The following is a 19,222-nucleotide window of genomic DNA, read 5'->3' as shown; positions in this document are numbered from 1 at the left end:
AAGAAGAAAGTAAAAAGAGCACTAACATTGGTTCTTATTGCTCATCTTATCTAATAAGTTTTAAACCAAAAGTAAGAATTTTGATCATCTTTTTTATATTTGATCTTACCTGATTTTATTCTAAAGCTTTACTATTTTAAAATTTAAGGTTTTAAAGTTTAGGGTTTAAATTAAAATTTTTGAATTAAAGTTTTAGACTAAAATAAGAATTATTTTCCTTTCTATTTGATGGTATATGTTTATATTGGATTTTCTTTTTAAATTTTGTCTTTTTATCTAAAAACAAGGATAAAGATTCAGAATAAACTTTGATGATTTAACATTCACAAAAATAAAATCACTGATTAAGCAATTACTGCAAGGAACATGGCAAAGTTTAATGGTTGGCGTGATGTGGCGCTGGGCCCGTGATACGTGGCCTTTGATTCCGTGATGCCTGAGAATAAGCATATGCTTCGGCCCCTCCTTCTCACCACTCTTATTCCATTTTTATATAACCTTATCTTGAATTCCATTTTATTTAGAAATTTAATATTTAAAACATAAAATAGTTTCAACTCACTGGATTCGAAATATTGAATATTTTACATTATTTTAATTTTAACAACAGTAAATAAAAATACATTATAATATCTTATAAAAACATTAATAAAATAAAATTTAAACCATACATCATAAGAGCCAATGCGATAACGACCTCCAGTAGAACTTTTTATTCACATAAATTTCAATCCGCACTTTTACAAAGATCTGGTTATTATAAGGAACATGATAGACTTATCATCATAGCAGCTTATTTATGGACCCCTCATTACATGATGCTTTAACAGTAGAAGCCTTAGATAATAGCTAACCAATTAGATTTGCTCAATCGATTCTTCATTAGTGATAAAGAAGTTTGAGGCGACATACATTGATAGATTAGTGATTAGTAATATTAGTTTGGGACGTGAAACAATTCTGTGGGTTTTGAAAGAATCAAATTCCAGCATATCAAGAGGGGGGGGGGGGGGAATTGAGTAGCTCACCTGCTCGCCAAGAAAGGGGATGTCTGATGGATTGAAGAAGCCCCGACAGAGATTCATGAAATGGCGGAGGCAGAGCGGCAATACCTTCATTGTCTCAAATGAGTTTCAAGTTACTAGCGTTTCGAGAAGCTAGAAAGTCTTCTTTTTCTCTAGCAGAAGTTTAATTTTTAATCAATTATTATAAGCCATTTTGCCCGGGGCCTCAATAACAATTGATTAAAATGTCCACAGTTCATTACAGCAGACCTAATAGGGCCCAAATCAGGAAATAAAAAAATCCCCAAGCCCAAACCTAACCCTAATAGCCCAAAGCCCAATAGGAACTACAACTCTCAGCAAACCCTAAGTCCCCTGGCGCCGCAAGCTTCCATGCGTGGCCTCCTCGTCTGCCACACCTCCAACGCACGCCTCCGTACACTCCAGCTGGACTCCTCCATACCTGCCGTGTCACAAACAAATAACAGAGGACTAGGAGAAAACTTACCTTCGCGAAGCACCAATGAAACCCTCTTTTCCTCTGTACAAAACGGAGTTGAATGAGCGGAGGTCTTGAAGATGAAACGGCAGAGAGTTTAGGTTTAGGTTTTTTTTTTAGGTTTTAAAATGTTTTCAAAACGGCACCGTTTAATGGCCTGCGACCCGCGCGGTGACCCGACCCGAGGGTAGGATCCGCGCACTTTCGTTCGTTGGTCTTTTTGCACAATCGGTCCCTCTATGTTTGGTGTAATTGTAATTTGATTTTCTTCAATTTTCTTAAATTGTGATGTACATTTGATTTAGTTTTCATTTTAATCCTCTATAAACGGTATCGTTTTCTAGATTTTGAATGTTCAGATTTTGCGGTTAATTGCAATTTTAGTCCCTCATTTTTCAAGTCAATTACCAATTTAGTTTATCTTTATTTTTTCTTTTTCTTTTTATTTGTAATGTTTTATTTTTATTTGAATTCCAAATCATTTTAATCCTATTATTATTATTATTATTATATTTTAAATCGCATCTTAACTTTAACTTGATTTTTAATAGTATAGTTTTAAATCGCATTAGTACTTATTTTAATATATTTATTTACAGCCTATTTTAATACTTAGTTTGACGCTATTTTTAAACCTATTATAAATATAATTTTAAGATGTAGTATGCTGTTATTTTTCAAATCATCATTAACTTGTTTTAAATTTATCATGCATTATTTTTAAGTCCATTACATACTCTTATTTTCAAACTTAACATGTTATTATTTGATTCATTATTTATTAATATATATATTTCTATAAGAATTTGATATAATTTGTATATTTTAATGTTTTGTTTTAAGTTATATCTTAAAGTTCATTTTGTATATCTATATGGTAAATGCTTGTATAATAATTTTTCTTTTTTAAATACTATTATTCAATGTTGTTATTTTTCATCTTAAGTCTATTTGGAAGTCATGTATATAATTTATTGTAAATTTTATATAGAATATATTAATTATATTGTTTTTGTCTTAGTGTACCTTTCAAAATAGATGATTGGTTTATTTAAATTTCGAGTTTTGATATTGTTATTTGTATAATGTGATTAAAATCATTGTTGCTATTCTTATTTGCATTTATCTATTGCTCTTGTACATCATATTTCAACATTCAATCATATTACATTTGTTTTAAAATGGTGTTTCACTGAAGCATTCAAATTATTTTATTTTCATAAATTTTTAAAAGTGCTTGTTTTCACGATTCTCGAGAGGATTGCGCCCTAACTTACTGGGCTTCAATTCTTTATCACGAATTTAGATAGCCAAGTATTTATTTTGTAATAAAACCATACAAATTTCATAAATAAAAGCTCATTCTCGGGAATTCGATACGTTGTGTCCTAATGCATTGGATATGACATGTTATTTTCTCGAGATGAGGATTCTTCTAAAAGTAAATGCAATATTCGATATTTAGGAATTTTGTGAAATCGAGCCCTAACTTATTGGGTCTTGATTTTCTCATTTAACCCAAATAATCAGATATCCTTCTTAAAATGCATAGGTTTTAAAAGTCAAGAGATAAACTTAATTTTAAGGATTTAAAATGTTGCACTCTAACTTACTGAGTGTGACGATTTATTTCTTCGAAATAAATGAATCTCATCGTTCAAGTCATCTTACTCAAGTTTTCTTTTCAAAGGATCGTATTTTAAAATCTTTTCAAAATTGCAACATTAAGACATTAAACAATCGATTCGGTACCAATTTTGGGCGTTACGAGGGTGCTAACCCTTCCTCGTGCGTAACCGACTCCCGAACCTGTTTTCTCAAATTTCGCAATCCTAAAATTTATTTTTAAGGGTGAACCGATCACACCTTAATAAAAGATCGGTGGCGACTCCCATTTTCATTTTTAAGTCGATAACTAATTTTTTTTTTGTTTTTTAAAAAATGGTTTCGACACTAGCGTTTCGAGAAGCTAGAAAGTCTTCTTTTTCTCTAGCAGAAATTTAATTTTCTCAGACTTGAACCTGGTCATTGTTTCCCTTACATAACCGCATCTCAAATCTCAAATTAATTTATTTTAATTTATATATTAAGAATTATTATTTACTTTAACTATAACCAATATTAATGTTTTAAACTTTTTTTTAAAATATAATTGGGAGCAATGGAAAGGAAAAGGGATGCTAGAAATTCAACCCTAACTTTTATGTAATATAATATAAGCATTTTGATTGCTGGCTATGTGTCGGTTTAATCATAAAATAGATTTTTTTTTAAATGCCCCACACATTTGTTTTTCGAAGGAAAGCCCAGACACATTTAATTTAAAGTTGAATAATGTTATGTTGAAAGAATCGTTGTGCCATGACCTTTACATAATCAGTACTTTTGCCTCTATTTTCCTCCATTTATTCATGTACCCTCAAGGCTCAAACCAACCACACAGCAGTCTAATTTGACTAACATTTTTTATTTTTCAAAACAGATACAGGTTTGTTTTCAAAGACTTTTTTTGGGTGGTGGGTGTTGCCAATGTAACAGCCTTTTTTCCAATAATGATTCTCCCTCTTCAATCACATGAATTACGAGATTAAAATATGGTTGTGTTTAGTTATTGTTTAACAAAAATAATATATTTTCCTAGATTTAATAAATCCTCCAAATCATTGTAAACAAGATATGTTGAAGAACATTACGTCTAACTTTAATATTTATTTATTTATTTATTTTTCCTTTGACCCACGTCGTATCCTAAGTCCTAAACAATGATTATGTCTATCTTATTTTATAATATAAAAAATAATCCTATATATTCTACCTCATCAATTATAGTAAAGTCCAAAATCGAAAATTTTCATATTCTGTGTATCTCGTTAAAGGGAACTTGACCTTATTATTCATAAGACTGACCTTCTGAGTGGGTCTCGGGCATGTTGAACATGTGTACCGTTCTGGATTGCCTGCTAGATCTCACTGCCCCCTATATACGAACTCTCCTTGACTCGTGTGAGCTGATATCATGAGCTCCTCTGACTGTCCTTCTGCTATATGTACGAACCTCGTACATACCTATTTGGTGATATCTTATCCGAATTTCGAGTTAGTGATCATTGATATATAACACATAGAAATATGAATTGTATTACAGTTACAACGGTTCCAAGATTGGATATTTTCATTTTAGTCCCACCCAATACCCACCAGATTTATTGAAATGAACAAGTAATGAATATTAAAACAACAACAAAGGGTGATGGGTTACAAAGAAGAGCCAGCCTTCATTCAACAGTTTGAAAATGTTAGTAAAAGGTGACATTACCCCACCATTTATTTATATTTTCTTTTAAATTTTTCCCCTCCCTGGTGGTTGAAGTTCACGACACCAGCTACAGAGCTTTTGGTTTTAGCTCACCGTCCCATTTTTAGTCTATAATCTTCATTCCTTCCTTAAATATATGTTAAAAAAGAGAAATTATTAAAATAGTCACTTTTATTTATCTCATTTTATATTTTAGTTATTTATGTTTAAAATGTTACATTTTAATCACGTTAACGTATTGTAACATTTTAGTCATTGAGCCGTTAATTACCATTAACGGTCTAACGGTAAGCTAACGTGATACGTTAAATTATCATTTAAAACAAAAATTTTAGGTTAAATTATATAATTGGACCACATATTTTCTTTTCATTTTGAGTAATTTTTTTCTTTTATGTTCTTTTAACTTACTTCTTTTTCTTTATTTTTCATCATCTTCTGCTTCTCCCTCTATGTTCCTCTCTTCTCCATCTCTTTTTACATAAAAGAAAAAAAATTTGCTTAAAACGAAAAAATATATAGGATCAATTGTATAATTTAACCTAAATTTTCGCTTAAAATGATGATTTAACGTGTCACATCACTTACCGTTATACCGTTAACGACAATTAATGCTCAATGACTAAAATGTTATAATACGATAACGTAAGTGACTAAAATATAACATTTCAAATATAAGTGACTAAAATGTAACCCGAGAAAATAAAAGTGACTATTTTGATAGTTTATCATTTAAAAATTAACACAAATACCGAAATAAATTGGTCAATTTTGTATTAATGAGGGCATTTTATTTCTATACAAACCGTGTTATCATGCAATGAAAGATCATTAATGCTTTTTTTTTGGTAAACCATTATTTTTCAATATATTTTGGTATTGGAGTTAGCAACAAATTAAGGAAATTATTTATTTATTTGAAGAGTTCTTTTTATATATATTTCATATTCACTGAGGTATATTCCTATTTTTCTTAATGATATCGTCTATAAGAACCAAATTCATATTTTTTCTTTGAGAGTACAATATATCTTATCATTACACCCAACATTTATTGGTTGAAGAGATCCATTTGAAGTAGAATTTTACTCGTATGTTTTGAATTTCAATTTGTACCAAAACCTATGTAGTAATTAAACTTTTCTCTATATTAATATACCAAATGACATAAGTGAAATGGGCGAATCTAGGGGGCTTCGGGCCCCTTAAAATGAAAAATTTTCTATTTAAGTTCTTTAAAATTTTTAAAATTTTAAATTAATAAATGTAAAATTATACTTTGGCCCTTCTAAAAATGGTAAATTTTAATTTAATCCTTCAAAATTACGTTTTACTATTGTAAAATATGTTATCCAATTTAGAGTCAAGGTATACCATTGATTTCATTAAAAGAGTTAGAAAATAATATTTATAAATTATTTATGAAATGTGATTATTGACAAAAAATCGAATTTTAATTATTAAAATATTAATAAATAGTCAATAAATTAAATCAACCCACCGTATATTTCTAAACCAGTAGTAGAGATGTTTGGAATCGATATTCTAGTTTAGACATGCAAACATCAAGTATAAGGGAAATTATAAGCTTTAGCGTCGCATTCAGTTAGTGTTGGAGAAAAGGGGTAGCATTTAAAACAGCCAAAAGTGAGTCACTCATCAGCACCAGACCTGCTAAATGATTGTCCGTAGAGACAAAGATTCTCATTATCTATTCTTCGAATGTAATTTGTAAGATTAATCTCTGATTAGACAATGTTGGATTGGGAATTAGAAATGCCTCCCTTAATTATTTTTCAAAATTCGCAAAAATTATATAATTTTTTAAGTAAAAATAAAAAAATAAAATCATGAAATAAATATAATTAGAGGTGTTTCCAAAGAAAGAAATAACGTAATGCCTATTAAAAAGGACTTTCCAGGAAAAGAAAAAAGAAAATAGTTTAGTGGGTGTATAAATTAGAAAGGGCAATTTACCATTAAAAGCCTATTTTTTTTAATTTACCAAAATGGGCCCGGTATTTTATTATTTACCGGAATGAGCCCTTTCCCCTAAAGCGCGTCCACGTCAGCGCGATGTCAGGGGACGTATCAGCAAATCGCGTCCACGTAAGAGCGATTTGTGTCCACGTCAACAAATCGCGCTGACATGGACGCGATTTGATGCCACGTAGCGTGCCCTTGGGGACACAATTTCCCCGCGCATGAACAGTGCAACGGTAATTTTTTTGACCGTTGCCCCCCGACGGTCAAAAAAAAAATCTATAAATACCCACACCTTTTTTTTTCACAAACACATTTTTTTTTCACAAACTAATCCTCTCTCAATTATTTTCTCAATTTCCTCTCAAATTCCTTCCAAATTTCTCTCAAACCCATATTTAATCTCAATTTGCTCTCAATTTGCTCTGAATTTCCTCTTAAATTTCTCTTAAATCCCTATTTTTAAATAATTTTAAAAAATTATTTTTTTAAATCGTAAAAATTTGTACGATTTTAGCAATGGCCGGAGAATTGACTCGTCTTGATAAGCAGCACATATCCGTCGAACAAATTCTTCTCATAAAGCATCCTGCTTGAAGCGTTTTTTTATACTATTTGCTCAGAAACGTCAACTCGAAATTATTTTTTCCAGGACCTACTGTAGCAAAAGCGCATCCACGATGGCGCGACTTCACAAATTCTTCTCATAAAACATTCTGCTTTGATTTTATCTTAGAAACTCATAAACACGAAACGTAATCCAATTTTGAATAAATTATAATTAATTTACTTTTTTCTCCAAAATCCTAAAAACCCTAAAAACCCTAAACCCTAAACCTAATGTGAGAAAAACGAGGAAAACGCGTCCCCAGGGGTGCTCTATGTGGCAGCAAATCGCGTCCACGTCAGCGCGCTTTGATGACGTGGCAACAAATCGCGTCCCGTCGTGCGATTTACAGGCATCGCCAAGAAAGCGCTACCGACATAGACTCGTTTTGCTAACACGTCCCCTAACTTCGCGCTGACGTGGACTTAGGGGAAAGGGCCCATTCTGATAAATAATAAAATATTAGGCCCATTTCGATAAATTTTAAAAAAAAATGGTTTTTTTAGTATTTTCCCCAATTAGAAAAATGAAAGAAGCATAGTGCAAATGGGCAAAAAACACAAAGGAATCCTAAGACAATACATGTCAAAATATGATTGGCCCAAAGTCTTTATCAAAAACGAGCAAAGGCACGTTTGATAACCAATCTTTTTCATGCCATATCCGTTGCCCTTATTAGCTACGTGGCCAAGGCCACTGCCGACACTAATTTTTGGTAGCCAATAGGTTAAAAAAGTAAATCTAAATTATATCCTTTAATTTATCATCTACCAATTTAATTCAAACAGCTAAACCGCCCCCGACTTAATTAAATCAATTTTATCTTTCAATTTAGTCCTTAAAATTTACTACTTTTTCTTTTATTCTAAATTATACCTTTATTTGCTTTTAAAAAGTTTTTCTTTTATAATTTAATGATAATGATCTTTTGACAGTATATTTTTTATTAATAAAAGGTTTTACGATATTTTTGAATGAATTGATATTTAGTATATTAATAATATATTTTTTATTATATCATACATCATTTTGTCAGCAGTCAATCATATGGAGTTTACTTCATACGACGCTCCAAATATATTTTAAAAATTTTTTGAATAATATTATTTGTAGTAATAATGTTGAATCTAACTTTTTAGTTAGATATATAACTGAAAAATATATATTTGTAATTAATATATGCATATTGTTTTATGATTTGATGGGTGGTATAGTGAGAACCAAAATTGGAAGCCGACATCCCATAGTAATAATGATAAGGGTGTAATGTATCTATTATTAATTATTTAATGTTATTTTAATATTTTTCATAATTTTCACCCTCATTTTAGTAATTTTTTTTTATCTTGAACTCGAATTCTGAATATTAAATCCTATATTCTGAAACTTTGGACCTTAGACTCATGGATCTTAGACCTTAGGTCATAGATTTTAAACCCTGAACTTTAAACCCTAGAAACTAGAGGGGCCCAACCCCCTAAAATAAAAACTTTTTATTTAGGCCATTTATAATTTTTAATAAAGATATATGTTATTAAAATGATGAAATTACATTTTTATTATAGTAAACATTACAATTTAATTTTTGCTTCTTAAATTTTTTTTTTTAGTTTCGTCTCTGGCTTTAGGTTTAAGATTTGGATTCTAAATTTAAGATTTAGGGTTTAAAATTGAAGTTAAAAGAAATAGTGAAATGATGGATTAATATGATAAAAGAAATTATGGTCTGGTATGAAATAATTAGGTGTTAGATACCATCCTCTCGATCTCGCCAAACATTTTGTAAAGTGTGAAAATACGTTGAAACCAAAACCAAAACCAAAATAAAGTAGCTTTTGGTTTCTCTCTCTGTGATTCTGTCATCAACTCCATATATAATAGTCACGTGTCGTTCTTCGCTTTGTAAAAATGATGAAGTGACCTCTTCCTTGTATTTAAAACCCCTCACACTTCTCCTTCTTTTTCTTTCGTATGTAGTCTGTATTTATTGATTGGGGATTCGTTCTCCTGTGATTTAACCCCCATACCTCTCTTCTTCTTCTTCCTTCCGGACCTTGGTAAAAGCTGCATATATAAAGCTTCCTCTTATTGATAAAAGGTGGAGGTCTGGCAGGGTTCAAAACGATAGCGTTTAGAGTGCTGGGTGGAGGCGGAGGAGGAGGGAAGAGGAAGATCAAAAACAGCAAGAGAAAGATAAGAGTGAAAGGGAAATTCATGGATTTTTGGCATAAGATGATTTTCCCTGTTCGTAGATTTTGGTTTACTGTTTCTTCTCCTCTCAAAGCTCGCAAAAACGGTGCGTTTCATCCACCCCTCTTCCCTTTTTCCACTAAATACGGCTTTCCTTTTGGACCCCCTTTTTTTTGGTATATTATACAAATTATTTACATGTATATGTTTATATAATGCAAATTTACTCTTAATTCTTAAACCTATTTCAAATCCCTATGTATTTAGTTCATTAGGAAAGGTATATTACATATGTGTCAAATCTTCTAAGAATCTATTGGGTCGGATATATACACATATATATATATACACCAAAAGCATGTTTTGAGATATTCATTGATGGGTGTCATCAATATGCTTAAAAATCCAAGCTGACAAAGTCCACTATGAAACCCATACTAACCAATGGCTTCATGTTCCATTTGCAATACAAAGGCTATAGGATCAACTTCTTTTTTAGTGCAACTTTTTTTTTTTGCCAAAGTTAGCAATGGCGTGAAAACAACTTACATCACCCTTTTCTTTAGTGCTCAATTTTGGCCCAATCACTGCCAGGACCACTCATCTAAGCACCATCACAATTAATACTAAAACAATTAAATAGAAGAAGAAAACCCATAATTTAGTTTGGTTTTTACTGATATAAATGATGGTGATGGGATATGGCAGGTGCAGGGCTATTGAAACTACGTGATGATATACAAACATGTGGGTACCAAGATGTGCAGGTGATGTGGGAGATGCTGAGAAGATCCGAAACTGAGCATCATCATCCTCATCCCAAGCGCAAGCAACGACCCTTTTGGCGAGTTTTTGTATGGTCTTCTTCTAACAACACTTCATCCACATCCTTGTCGGCCGATCATGCTTGATTTTGTTGATAACCATTTGGATTTGGGGTACTTGATGATGATATTATAGTATACTCTACGTAATAAAATTTTGTTCCTACTGTCCCCTGCAATGCTTTTTACATAGGCATCGTTGTTTTAGAACCCCGATGGACGGCCTGCTGGCCGGTATGCGTTGCAGTGGCATGGTACATATAGGTGTTTTGCCAACCTTGTTCAAATGGAAATATTAAGTTGGTGTATCACTATTAAAAGGAAATGCTTTCGTATGAAGACATTTTGTATATATGTGATACTTTTATCAAATCCAAACCTTGTTGAACTCAATGGTGTGCTGAGCTTTAAGCTCAAAGTTTATTCAAAGAATGGAAGTATTGTTTGAATCTTTTAGGCCCCATCTCTCTTTATCAAAAGAGCTTTGGCATTGTCCACCATTAAACTAAAATTCCGTAGCCTAATTATTTGTCACAAAAATATAGACGCAATTACGAATTGTCGAGTGGCGCGTTAGGTTTGGATAAAAGATTTTTAATTTCGACTTAGATTCAATTTAAGTTAATTATAAAAATATAAAAATTAAATTAAAATGTAAAATATATATTTATAAATATTAAAGTAAAATTTTTTTATACAATTAATATAATTGTATTTATGTAAATCTTGAATAAATTCGATATCTTTATCATATCGCTCTAAAATAATGTTTTTATTAATATATATTTAATTATTTACATAAATAGCTAAAAAATTAATTTACTCTAGATTTGTCATGGACGGATGGAATATAAATTACAATAGTTGGATTGTTAAATTATTGATTATACAAAAATTATACTTGAATTTTATATTTTTTAATATATGAATATTATAATAATTTATCGAGTTAAATCAAATTTAAAATTGTTTTTAAAATTAAATTATGACTTGATCTGATCTATGAATAGACTTGATTATGAATATCCGTACTCTTTACAATGATGTATGTTATGGAATCTCATGAAGTATGCTTTTTCATCCTGTTCCTAAAGTTGTTAGATGTGGTGATCGGTTGGTTTAATCAGCCTAACTCACTGATTGAATGAATTTACTCTAATAACCACATCATTATCCATTTACATCCCACACTTCAATGAAACTCAAACAACAAATAATTTTATTTACTCAATTTTCAAAAACTCACTTTCCATGACCCGATGTTCCACTTACACCAGATCGAATGACCCAAAAGTTGAAGCGATAAGATTCAAATCAGAATTGCCCACCCACATATGGATCTGCATCATTTTTTATCAACGAAATTTGCATCTACATACTACTAAATTGTTGTATATTAACATCAAGAAAAAAAAAAAGGAATTTATTTTTTCAAATACACGCCTCAGTGCTCACGATACTATACATACATACATCATCAGGGAAGCAAAGCAAGGGTAACAGTTATTGCAAATAATCTCACGAATAGAAGCAAAGGATTTTATTACCAAACTGACACACTATTAAATCGCTTGGACAATTCTCAGAAAGTTAATACTATAAGATGAAAAAAAAAATGAAAGAATAAGAATGGAGAGGTAATCAATCAATACACCCAAAGAAACAGATATGCAAAATTACCATGCCCTTCATATGAAAACTTTAGGCACAGGGACAATTTGTAAATTAAATGCTTGGCTGGTGACTGGCACCAATTGTGGAGGCTGAATCGGCAGTGTTTTTGCGATTTAAACTGTACAAAGGATGTTGAAGCAAAAGCCAGTGTTTAACAACCAAAGGTTACCCTACGCAGGTCGAGTTGTCCACGCGGGTCGAGTTGTCCGCTGCAGTAACTTGATGGAACAATTGAGATCTCCTGTCTTCCTTTCCACTCTTCACCAGGTTTCAAGGTGATGGGCTTCTCCACACAAGCAGCCTCTACGCAAAGCATATGTTTATACTCCTCATCACCGAAATCAGCCATTGCTTTCGCTTTCTTGTCCCAGGGATTCCACACGACTGAAATAAGGACATAGGAACCAAGCTGTAATCGACAATTTACATGCTTATCCAATAAAGCTTGGGTTGTAAAAGATGTTACGGTTCGTCGAGCTTAAAATGGAATTTTGACTGTCAACTAATTCATATCTCCTACCCATTGTGCTCTAAATTAGGATGGAAGCTTATAAAGACAATAAACTCACCAGCATCCGGAAGTCCATCCTTTCGCAACTCAAATGTTCGCTTCCTTTCGTGGTCTAGGATGGCAATTTTTGTTGGTGTACTAAGATATATCTTATCCACCTTTTCACCAACAAGAACGGTAAACATAAAACAATGTATACAAATTAGAATTGAAAAGACAGAAAACATAAGCCTGCTTTAAAAATTTTAGACTAACTTCTGATTCAAATGTTATTGCATCCCCTTGTTCAGTGAACCGCTCTCTGTTCTGCAGGTTATCCAAATAATCCAGTGTCTCTAGTCCTTCTACTCGCACTTCACTAAATAAAAGTAAATACAAATTGAATCGTACAGAACAAAGAATAAGTCCAAGCAATATAGCATAACAACAACACCTAGATACAGAACTTTTTCTTTACTCTTAAAATAATAACAAAAAATAAGAACAGAGCTTTTACTTTCCATGTATGATATAAATGTGGTGAAACAAATAAAAATTGCTTCTAATCATAACTTAACTTCAATTCAAGATAAAAATTTCATGTGTTGCAAGATGTTTATTTTATCTATGCAAAATAGCAAATTCACTTACCTGGCATGTAGAAGATAAGAAAGCAAGAATATATAAATCAATTGCGTTAAGAAACTACTTATGTTCAGTGACTAAGTACGACTTTGATCTCATATTTATACTCCTGCTTTTGACAGTCTAGTTCCCCCCTTACGTAAGGAATAAGGGCCAAGGCTATAGGGCGATTTAATCAAATATTCACCATATCATACTGTTTCCACGGCTTAAGAAAACACTAGCATTGTTAACTGAAAAGGGGAAAAAATACTGCAACTGCTAAAATTAGAGATGCATGATACTGTGTTTAAATGCAGAGATTCTCATTGCTAAAAACCACTAGATTGCTAGATAAATATATTTATACCTGATATCAGTGACGAAAAAATAGGTGTGATAGGCAAATGTAAATGTAAACGACTTGCCATCAGTGTTTGTATTTCGAATGCGGGAAGTCAGCATCAAATCACCTGCAGGTCCTAGAGCTACCCTTAACCGAAGCTCATACCTGCACACAATTGCACATCCCTTAGTCCACTTGATAGGACTTTAGTATCCATCTCACTTGCAGATGACAAAAACTGGAATAGAGGATATAAAATCAGGATGCCAATTCAGGGACTGTGTTAAATAAATCAAAATTCATATAGAGCAATGCACCTGTGAGACCAGATCTTCGCCTCTTCTTCAGAATGCCTAAGAATTAAGTCGATGAAAGCCCTGCTATTAGTATGTGATGAACATGGTGGGGGATCAGGATCAACACTCCAAAGTCGATTTCTTGCAAATCCATGTTGCTCAAGAGAGTCGAGATTTCCGAACTGCATGGCTAGAATGATTAAATTTGAATCAAAGATATAAAAATTGTAAAAAGGAAAAGATAAAGCTTTGGAGCACATACTTGAGGGAAACAGATTGGTATACCTCCACGAATAGGCTTAGGTGGCTGAAAAAGTGCCTGCAGAAAGAACACACGATTTATTGAAAAGCCAACCACAAATAGTTGGTAGATCCATTCAAATTGCTAGTTCTCTTCCTACATAAAAATCAATGTGCATCAATTATTTCAATTAGAAATTCTTTCGTTTTTTAAGAAAAATTAAAAACCTTGTCTATATTTAAAGGTAAGTATACAAATGTGGCGGGCATTTTGACACTCCCCTCAAAGAACTCATTCCCCCCCACCCCCCATAAAAAAACAGCTTTTTGAACCCTAACCTCTTCACAACGTAGCATTAGGTTTTAATCAGACACTTGGAAAATACTATAAGTAGAAGTAATTAATCATCAAACTGCACAATCAATGGTAACTTTTAGTAGCATGTATTTGCAACGCCGTAAATTTTATTTCATGAACCATTGCGTGCGCATTCTAGGACTATCACGAATGGTGAAGTTTAGAACTTTAGATCGTTAGTAGCAGGAGAGGAGGTAACTGAAATTAATTTAAATTCTTAAGCTAAATGGTTTCTAACAAGGATAATTCTAAAACAGATACCTTACTACTAAGGAAGAGCAACTCCTCCCGACGTTCATTCTTCCAAGAAGTGACTTGACCCCCATAGAGATACACCTGTTTAAGAAAAATAGAATCAATACAAGAAATCATAAAGTTTTTCAGGTTAAAAGGAAGGAAAAGAGGAGGGGGGGAGGGGGAGGGGAAGCACTACGTAAGAAGCATCCATGACTTCCTAAGGTCAACACTAGTTCTAACAAAATTGTCCATATTCACACAAAACAAATGATTTTAAGACTTAATGCTATCATTAGAAGGGGGAAAACTGGAAAGGTTTCATTTTTTGCGGGATACTAAAGTGGGTTTTATCTATACACAGGTGGTAGAGATCAAAATCTCCACAAGCAGGTTTAATTGATCATGACGTGCTAATTTAACTACATAAGAGAACTTAATAATTTGGCGTTGACTTGATTATTTATGATCCAAGAGAAACATGTTTTAACTCAGTTGAGGATGTTTGAAACTCCCTCTTCGGAGCATTAAATAACAGTTTTACTAATATTGTCACTATGACTTTTTGATTAAAGAAATCGCACTTGCACAAGTGCACTCCAGCCAGTATACAGCAACAAGGAAGAACAAAGGAGTTCTAAAGCATCTTATACACATGGCAGAAACTCTTGCAATTTTAAAACATAAAAAAAAGTTTTAATGTGCCAAAGAACCGTATTAAGTTATTGTCCTGTAAACATTCTAGATTATCCTCACAAGTAAATAGTTTCTCCCGATGGAAAGTTCTCGTAAATCAAAACATGCACAAATAGTAAACCTGTGCTTAATACGGTTTCAAGAAGCATTCCTACTATTTCGTTCATTTGATTCATACGTTCTCGTTTTGGTTCAGTGCAAAACACGATCAGCCTGTTTCCCACTATCTACAACAACAGAATGAATCATTCTTGATCTAAATTCAATGCACGAATATATATATATATATATATATATAAGTTTTATCAAGCAAAACAATTACAAGATTAAACCATCAGGGTTTATTTCCATTGTACGGACAGCTAAGTTAACCGCGGGATCCAAATCTATAAATAGAATAATTAACTAAACAAATCACGTAAATCTCTTCAAAAGAAAAGGTGATTCTTGCAATGCGGTTGACATTTCAACAAAGATTTGAAGATTCCGATCTCAAGTCACTAACGAACCGTTTCTTTCCAAAAAAAACATAGACAAGAATGATCGCGTAACAAAATGCAAAGGAATGATCGTAGAAAATGAGAGAAATAGATAAGGAAAGGGAAAACCTCAGCAGACCAACCGCGAATCTCCCTTAAGATGACCTTATCGAGACCATTGACGCCTTTAACATGCTCGACGTAAATATTCTCTGAAGCTGAAGCCATTTAGCGGTTCTTAAAATTTCTTCTTTTAGATTGATATCGTTCTTTCGAAGAAACAAAAAAGGAAGGGGAAAAGAGAGAGAAAGAGAGCGAGAAGTGGAGTTTTTTGGTGGATTTTCGGAGGCTCTACTAATTTAAGCAATATCAGATCATTAGGACAATTCTTTTATCTAATTAAAATTAAAATTAAAATAGACACTAGTGTTTAAAATTTGCATGAATAGTTAAAATATTTCGTTTAAAACAATAGTTATTATTGGTTTTCTTTTAAAAGTAATTTTAAAAAATTAATTAATTACGAGAATGATTTGAGAAAAATTATATACGAAAATGATATACCGACGGCATCAGCCTACTTTTCCCTCGATCATGCTTTTATCATTACAAGAAAATAAAAATAAAAAATTTTTAGTGGTGCCACCTGGCACATTAGTGGCATTGGACTTAAGTGTGATTATATAAAATGTTCAGGGATTTGATGAAGCAATTATCCTTTTTAGATTGGTTGAATAAAGGTGCGGCGGCACCAAATTAAATGCTTTTCAACTTTTGGTCTATTTACATATTGGGTTTGTCCAATTTTTAAATTGGTTGAGAAGGATTTATTTTTGTTATTTTTATAAATTTTAAGGGCTATTTAAATTTAATTTTAAAAGGGAACAGACCTAACATGCAGATAGAACGATAGAACAAAAGTTGGAAAATGTCTAGCAACCATTTCTTTAGCTAATCTAGAAAGGGTAATTACTTCATCAGGTCCTTAAATGTTTTATATATTCACACTTCAGTCCAATGTCGTCAATATATCAAGAGGTACCACTTTTTTTTTATAATGATTAAAACATGACTGAGAGAAAAGTAGGCTAATGTCATCAGTGTGTCAAACGGTACCGACGATAATTGTAGCAAACGAATCATTTTTGTATATAATTTTTCCCCAAATCATTTTCGTAATTAATTAAGTTTTTAGATTATTTTTTAAAGAAAACGCCATTATTATTATATTCATTAGAAATTTTTTTAAATATTATGGTATCTCATTGTCAAAAAATATATCTTTTAATTTTCACTATACTTTATAAAATATATAAATCAAGTAACATTAAAACTTTCCACCAATGTTTGTATAAAATAACCTTTCCATTGATGTTTAAATAATGGATATATTACATTACTAGTCTCCCAATTATGATTTCTTTCTTTTTAACCATTTAGCTATGAAAATTATAAAATATCATTTAATTATTCAATTTTATCTTTTTCGTCACCATCTAGCTGGTGTAAAATGAAAACACCTAAAAATTAAATAGTCGAATAATCATTTTACGACAAAAAGCCATAATTGGATAATTTCTAACCTAATTTACCCTTAAATAAATAAATAAAAATTATTGAAAAGGGCGTTTATTAAACAGAATAGTTTATTTTATGATAAAAGGATCAAATTTTCTATTCAAGTTAATATCAATAAAATATGGGACTTATTTTAAATGACAGTTTATAACTTCTTCTTCTTTTTAATTATAAAAGTTATTATAATCATGTATATTTATTTTTAAATTAAGTAAATACATTGTTCACTTATTATTTAAAATTGATTAAAATTATTGAACGAGTCTTAACTCAATTGAAAATGTAGATTTTTACATTTGGCATGCATGCAAAAGATTTTTGAAGCTTATGTTTATTAAACGTCTCGTATCATTTGATTTGCCGTTGTGTAGGAACTTATTATTAATCTATCATATTATCAATTATGATTTTTGTCATTGATGCAGATATAGCTCTTTTTCTCTGACCTGAATTGAGATTTTTTTCTATGAACCGAAGAAAATTAAATTGAGATATGTGGAGTGGAATAATGATGATTACCCGGCATTATTTTTCTTCAGTTGGGACTCAAAGAAATAGGAACAAAAAAGATGGGTCTCAGATCATAAATCTGAAAGCTTGGAACATTGGATCATGGTATATGAGTCACAATACCAAAAAGAGGCCAAAATATCCATCAAATCATGGGAAAAAATAACCAAGCCGCAGTCGAAATCATAAGGATGGAGGCAAGATAATTCCCGGAAGCCATAGGTGTAGCAGAACTCTTTTGATCAGGAGCTGGAGCAGGAACATCAGCAGCTGGTGATGGTGATGGTGTACTACTGCTTGGTTTAGGCGGGGATGCAACCGGAGACTCGTCTTCGTCACTAGGAGCCGGTGCGAGGGCCTTCCTTGGTGACAAAGCCTTTGGTGGTGGAGTAGTTGGGTTCTCTTCCGGCGGGGGTCCAGATGATACGGAGTTGGGTTTAGTCTTTGATGCAGCTGGTGCAGTGTTATTGCTTTCTTTAGTGGGGGGTGAAGTTGTTGCAATATTGCTTGATTTATTGGGGGATGAAGTTGGGGTTGGGGATTTCTTCTCTTGACTGGTCGGAGGTGGTGCTAAGGCTTTCCTCGGAGGGGAAGCAGTGGTGGGAAGCGACGTTGGTGATTGTTGTGGTGGTGGTGGTGGTGGTGGTGGTGGTGGTGATGGTGGAGTGGAAGGTAGGTCGCCTGATGTTTTTATATAAGGGGAGACTTGCAATACTGCAATGCTACGGGGTTGAAGTTCAACGGTGCGAACAAATGTGGCATCCAATTTAGAACTTGAAGTAGTCGATCTAAACGTGACTTCACCATTGCTCTCGCGGTTCGCGGTCAAGGTAGCCCCTGAGTAAAGTGTGGTGAGGGTTATTCTGGATCGCAAGCTTTTGAGCCTGGTTGGATCATAGTAACCAAATATCACATGGAACCCCAAGATTCTCCTAACATCATCGCCCGGCAAGTGTCTAAATGCGAACAAATCATAATCGGCAACAACAAGGACGGTCACGATTTGTAGGTTGTTGATTTCACTTGCCAATCCTGTTGAACTCAATTGGTAATTGTACAAATTGAAGTCCTTGTAAGGTTTGAGGATTTCTGTGATGTTAAAAGCATATGTTGGTGATAGTAATACAAAGAAAAGGGAGAACAATAAAGTAATTACTGGTGAAGTCGACATTATTGTTTTTTACTTTTTTTATAATGATATGATGAACTGTTTGTCGTTGGATAACAAGGGCCAAGACGATGGGTTTTTATACTAAAAGCGTGTGGATTAAAAT

At 32.5% G+C, this 19,222-nt stretch overlaps 3 protein-coding genes across 5 annotated transcripts; 1 reads left to right on the top strand and 2 right to left on the bottom strand.

The window, feature by feature from the left end:
• Positions 1–9,175: 9,175 nt before the first annotated feature.
• Positions 9,176–10,874, top strand: LOC105778008 (uncharacterized). Its single transcript, XM_012601555.2, has 2 exons — positions 9,176–9,705; positions 10,308–10,874. Exons 1-2 carry the CDS (start codon positions 9,624–9,626, stop codon positions 10,508–10,510), a joined length of 285 nt encoding a protein of 94 aa, XP_012457009.1. The 5' UTR covers positions 9,176–9,623; the 3' UTR covers positions 10,511–10,874.
• A 1,067-nt stretch (positions 10,875–11,941) lies between these two features.
• LOC105778507 (putative glucose-6-phosphate 1-epimerase) lies at positions 11,942–15,194 on the bottom strand. Of its 3 annotated transcripts, none has more exons than XM_052621532.1 (7): positions 14,713–15,194; positions 14,139–14,172; positions 13,875–14,043; positions 13,582–13,722; positions 12,864–12,966; positions 12,667–12,766; positions 11,942–12,481 (listed from the first exon to the last, which is right to left on the bottom strand). In XM_052621532.1, the coding sequence occupies exons 1-7, from the start codon at positions 14,821–14,823 to the stop codon at positions 12,249–12,251; spliced, it is 891 nt and encodes a 296-aa protein (XP_052477492.1). In that variant the 5' UTR covers positions 14,824–15,194; the 3' UTR covers positions 11,942–12,248. The 3 variants fall into 3 exon arrangements, with proteins under 3 accessions (XP_052477492.1, XP_052477491.1, XP_052477493.1); XM_052621531.1 differs by having other exon boundaries at positions 13,875–14,035; positions 14,116–14,172; positions 14,713–15,192; XM_052621533.1 differs by having other exon boundaries at positions 14,116–14,172; positions 14,713–14,774.
• Positions 15,195–18,093: 2,899 nt separating this feature from the next.
• On the bottom strand, positions 18,094–19,119 carry LOC105778690 (fasciclin-like arabinogalactan protein 14). The gene has a single exon (XM_012602444.2). It carries the CDS (start codon positions 19,117–19,119, stop codon positions 18,094–18,096), a length of 1,026 nt encoding a protein of 341 aa, XP_012457898.1.
• Positions 19,120–19,222: the final 103 nt, after the last annotated feature.

This window comes from Gossypium raimondii, chromosome 10 (assembly GCF_025698545.1).
Source record: "Gossypium raimondii isolate GPD5lz chromosome 10, ASM2569854v1, whole genome shotgun sequence".
NCBI lineage: Eukaryota > Viridiplantae > Streptophyta > Magnoliopsida > Malvales > Malvaceae > Gossypium > Gossypium raimondii.
The sequence above is the reverse complement of the archived record's forward strand: the minus strand, read 5'-3'. Positions and strand labels throughout refer to the sequence as shown.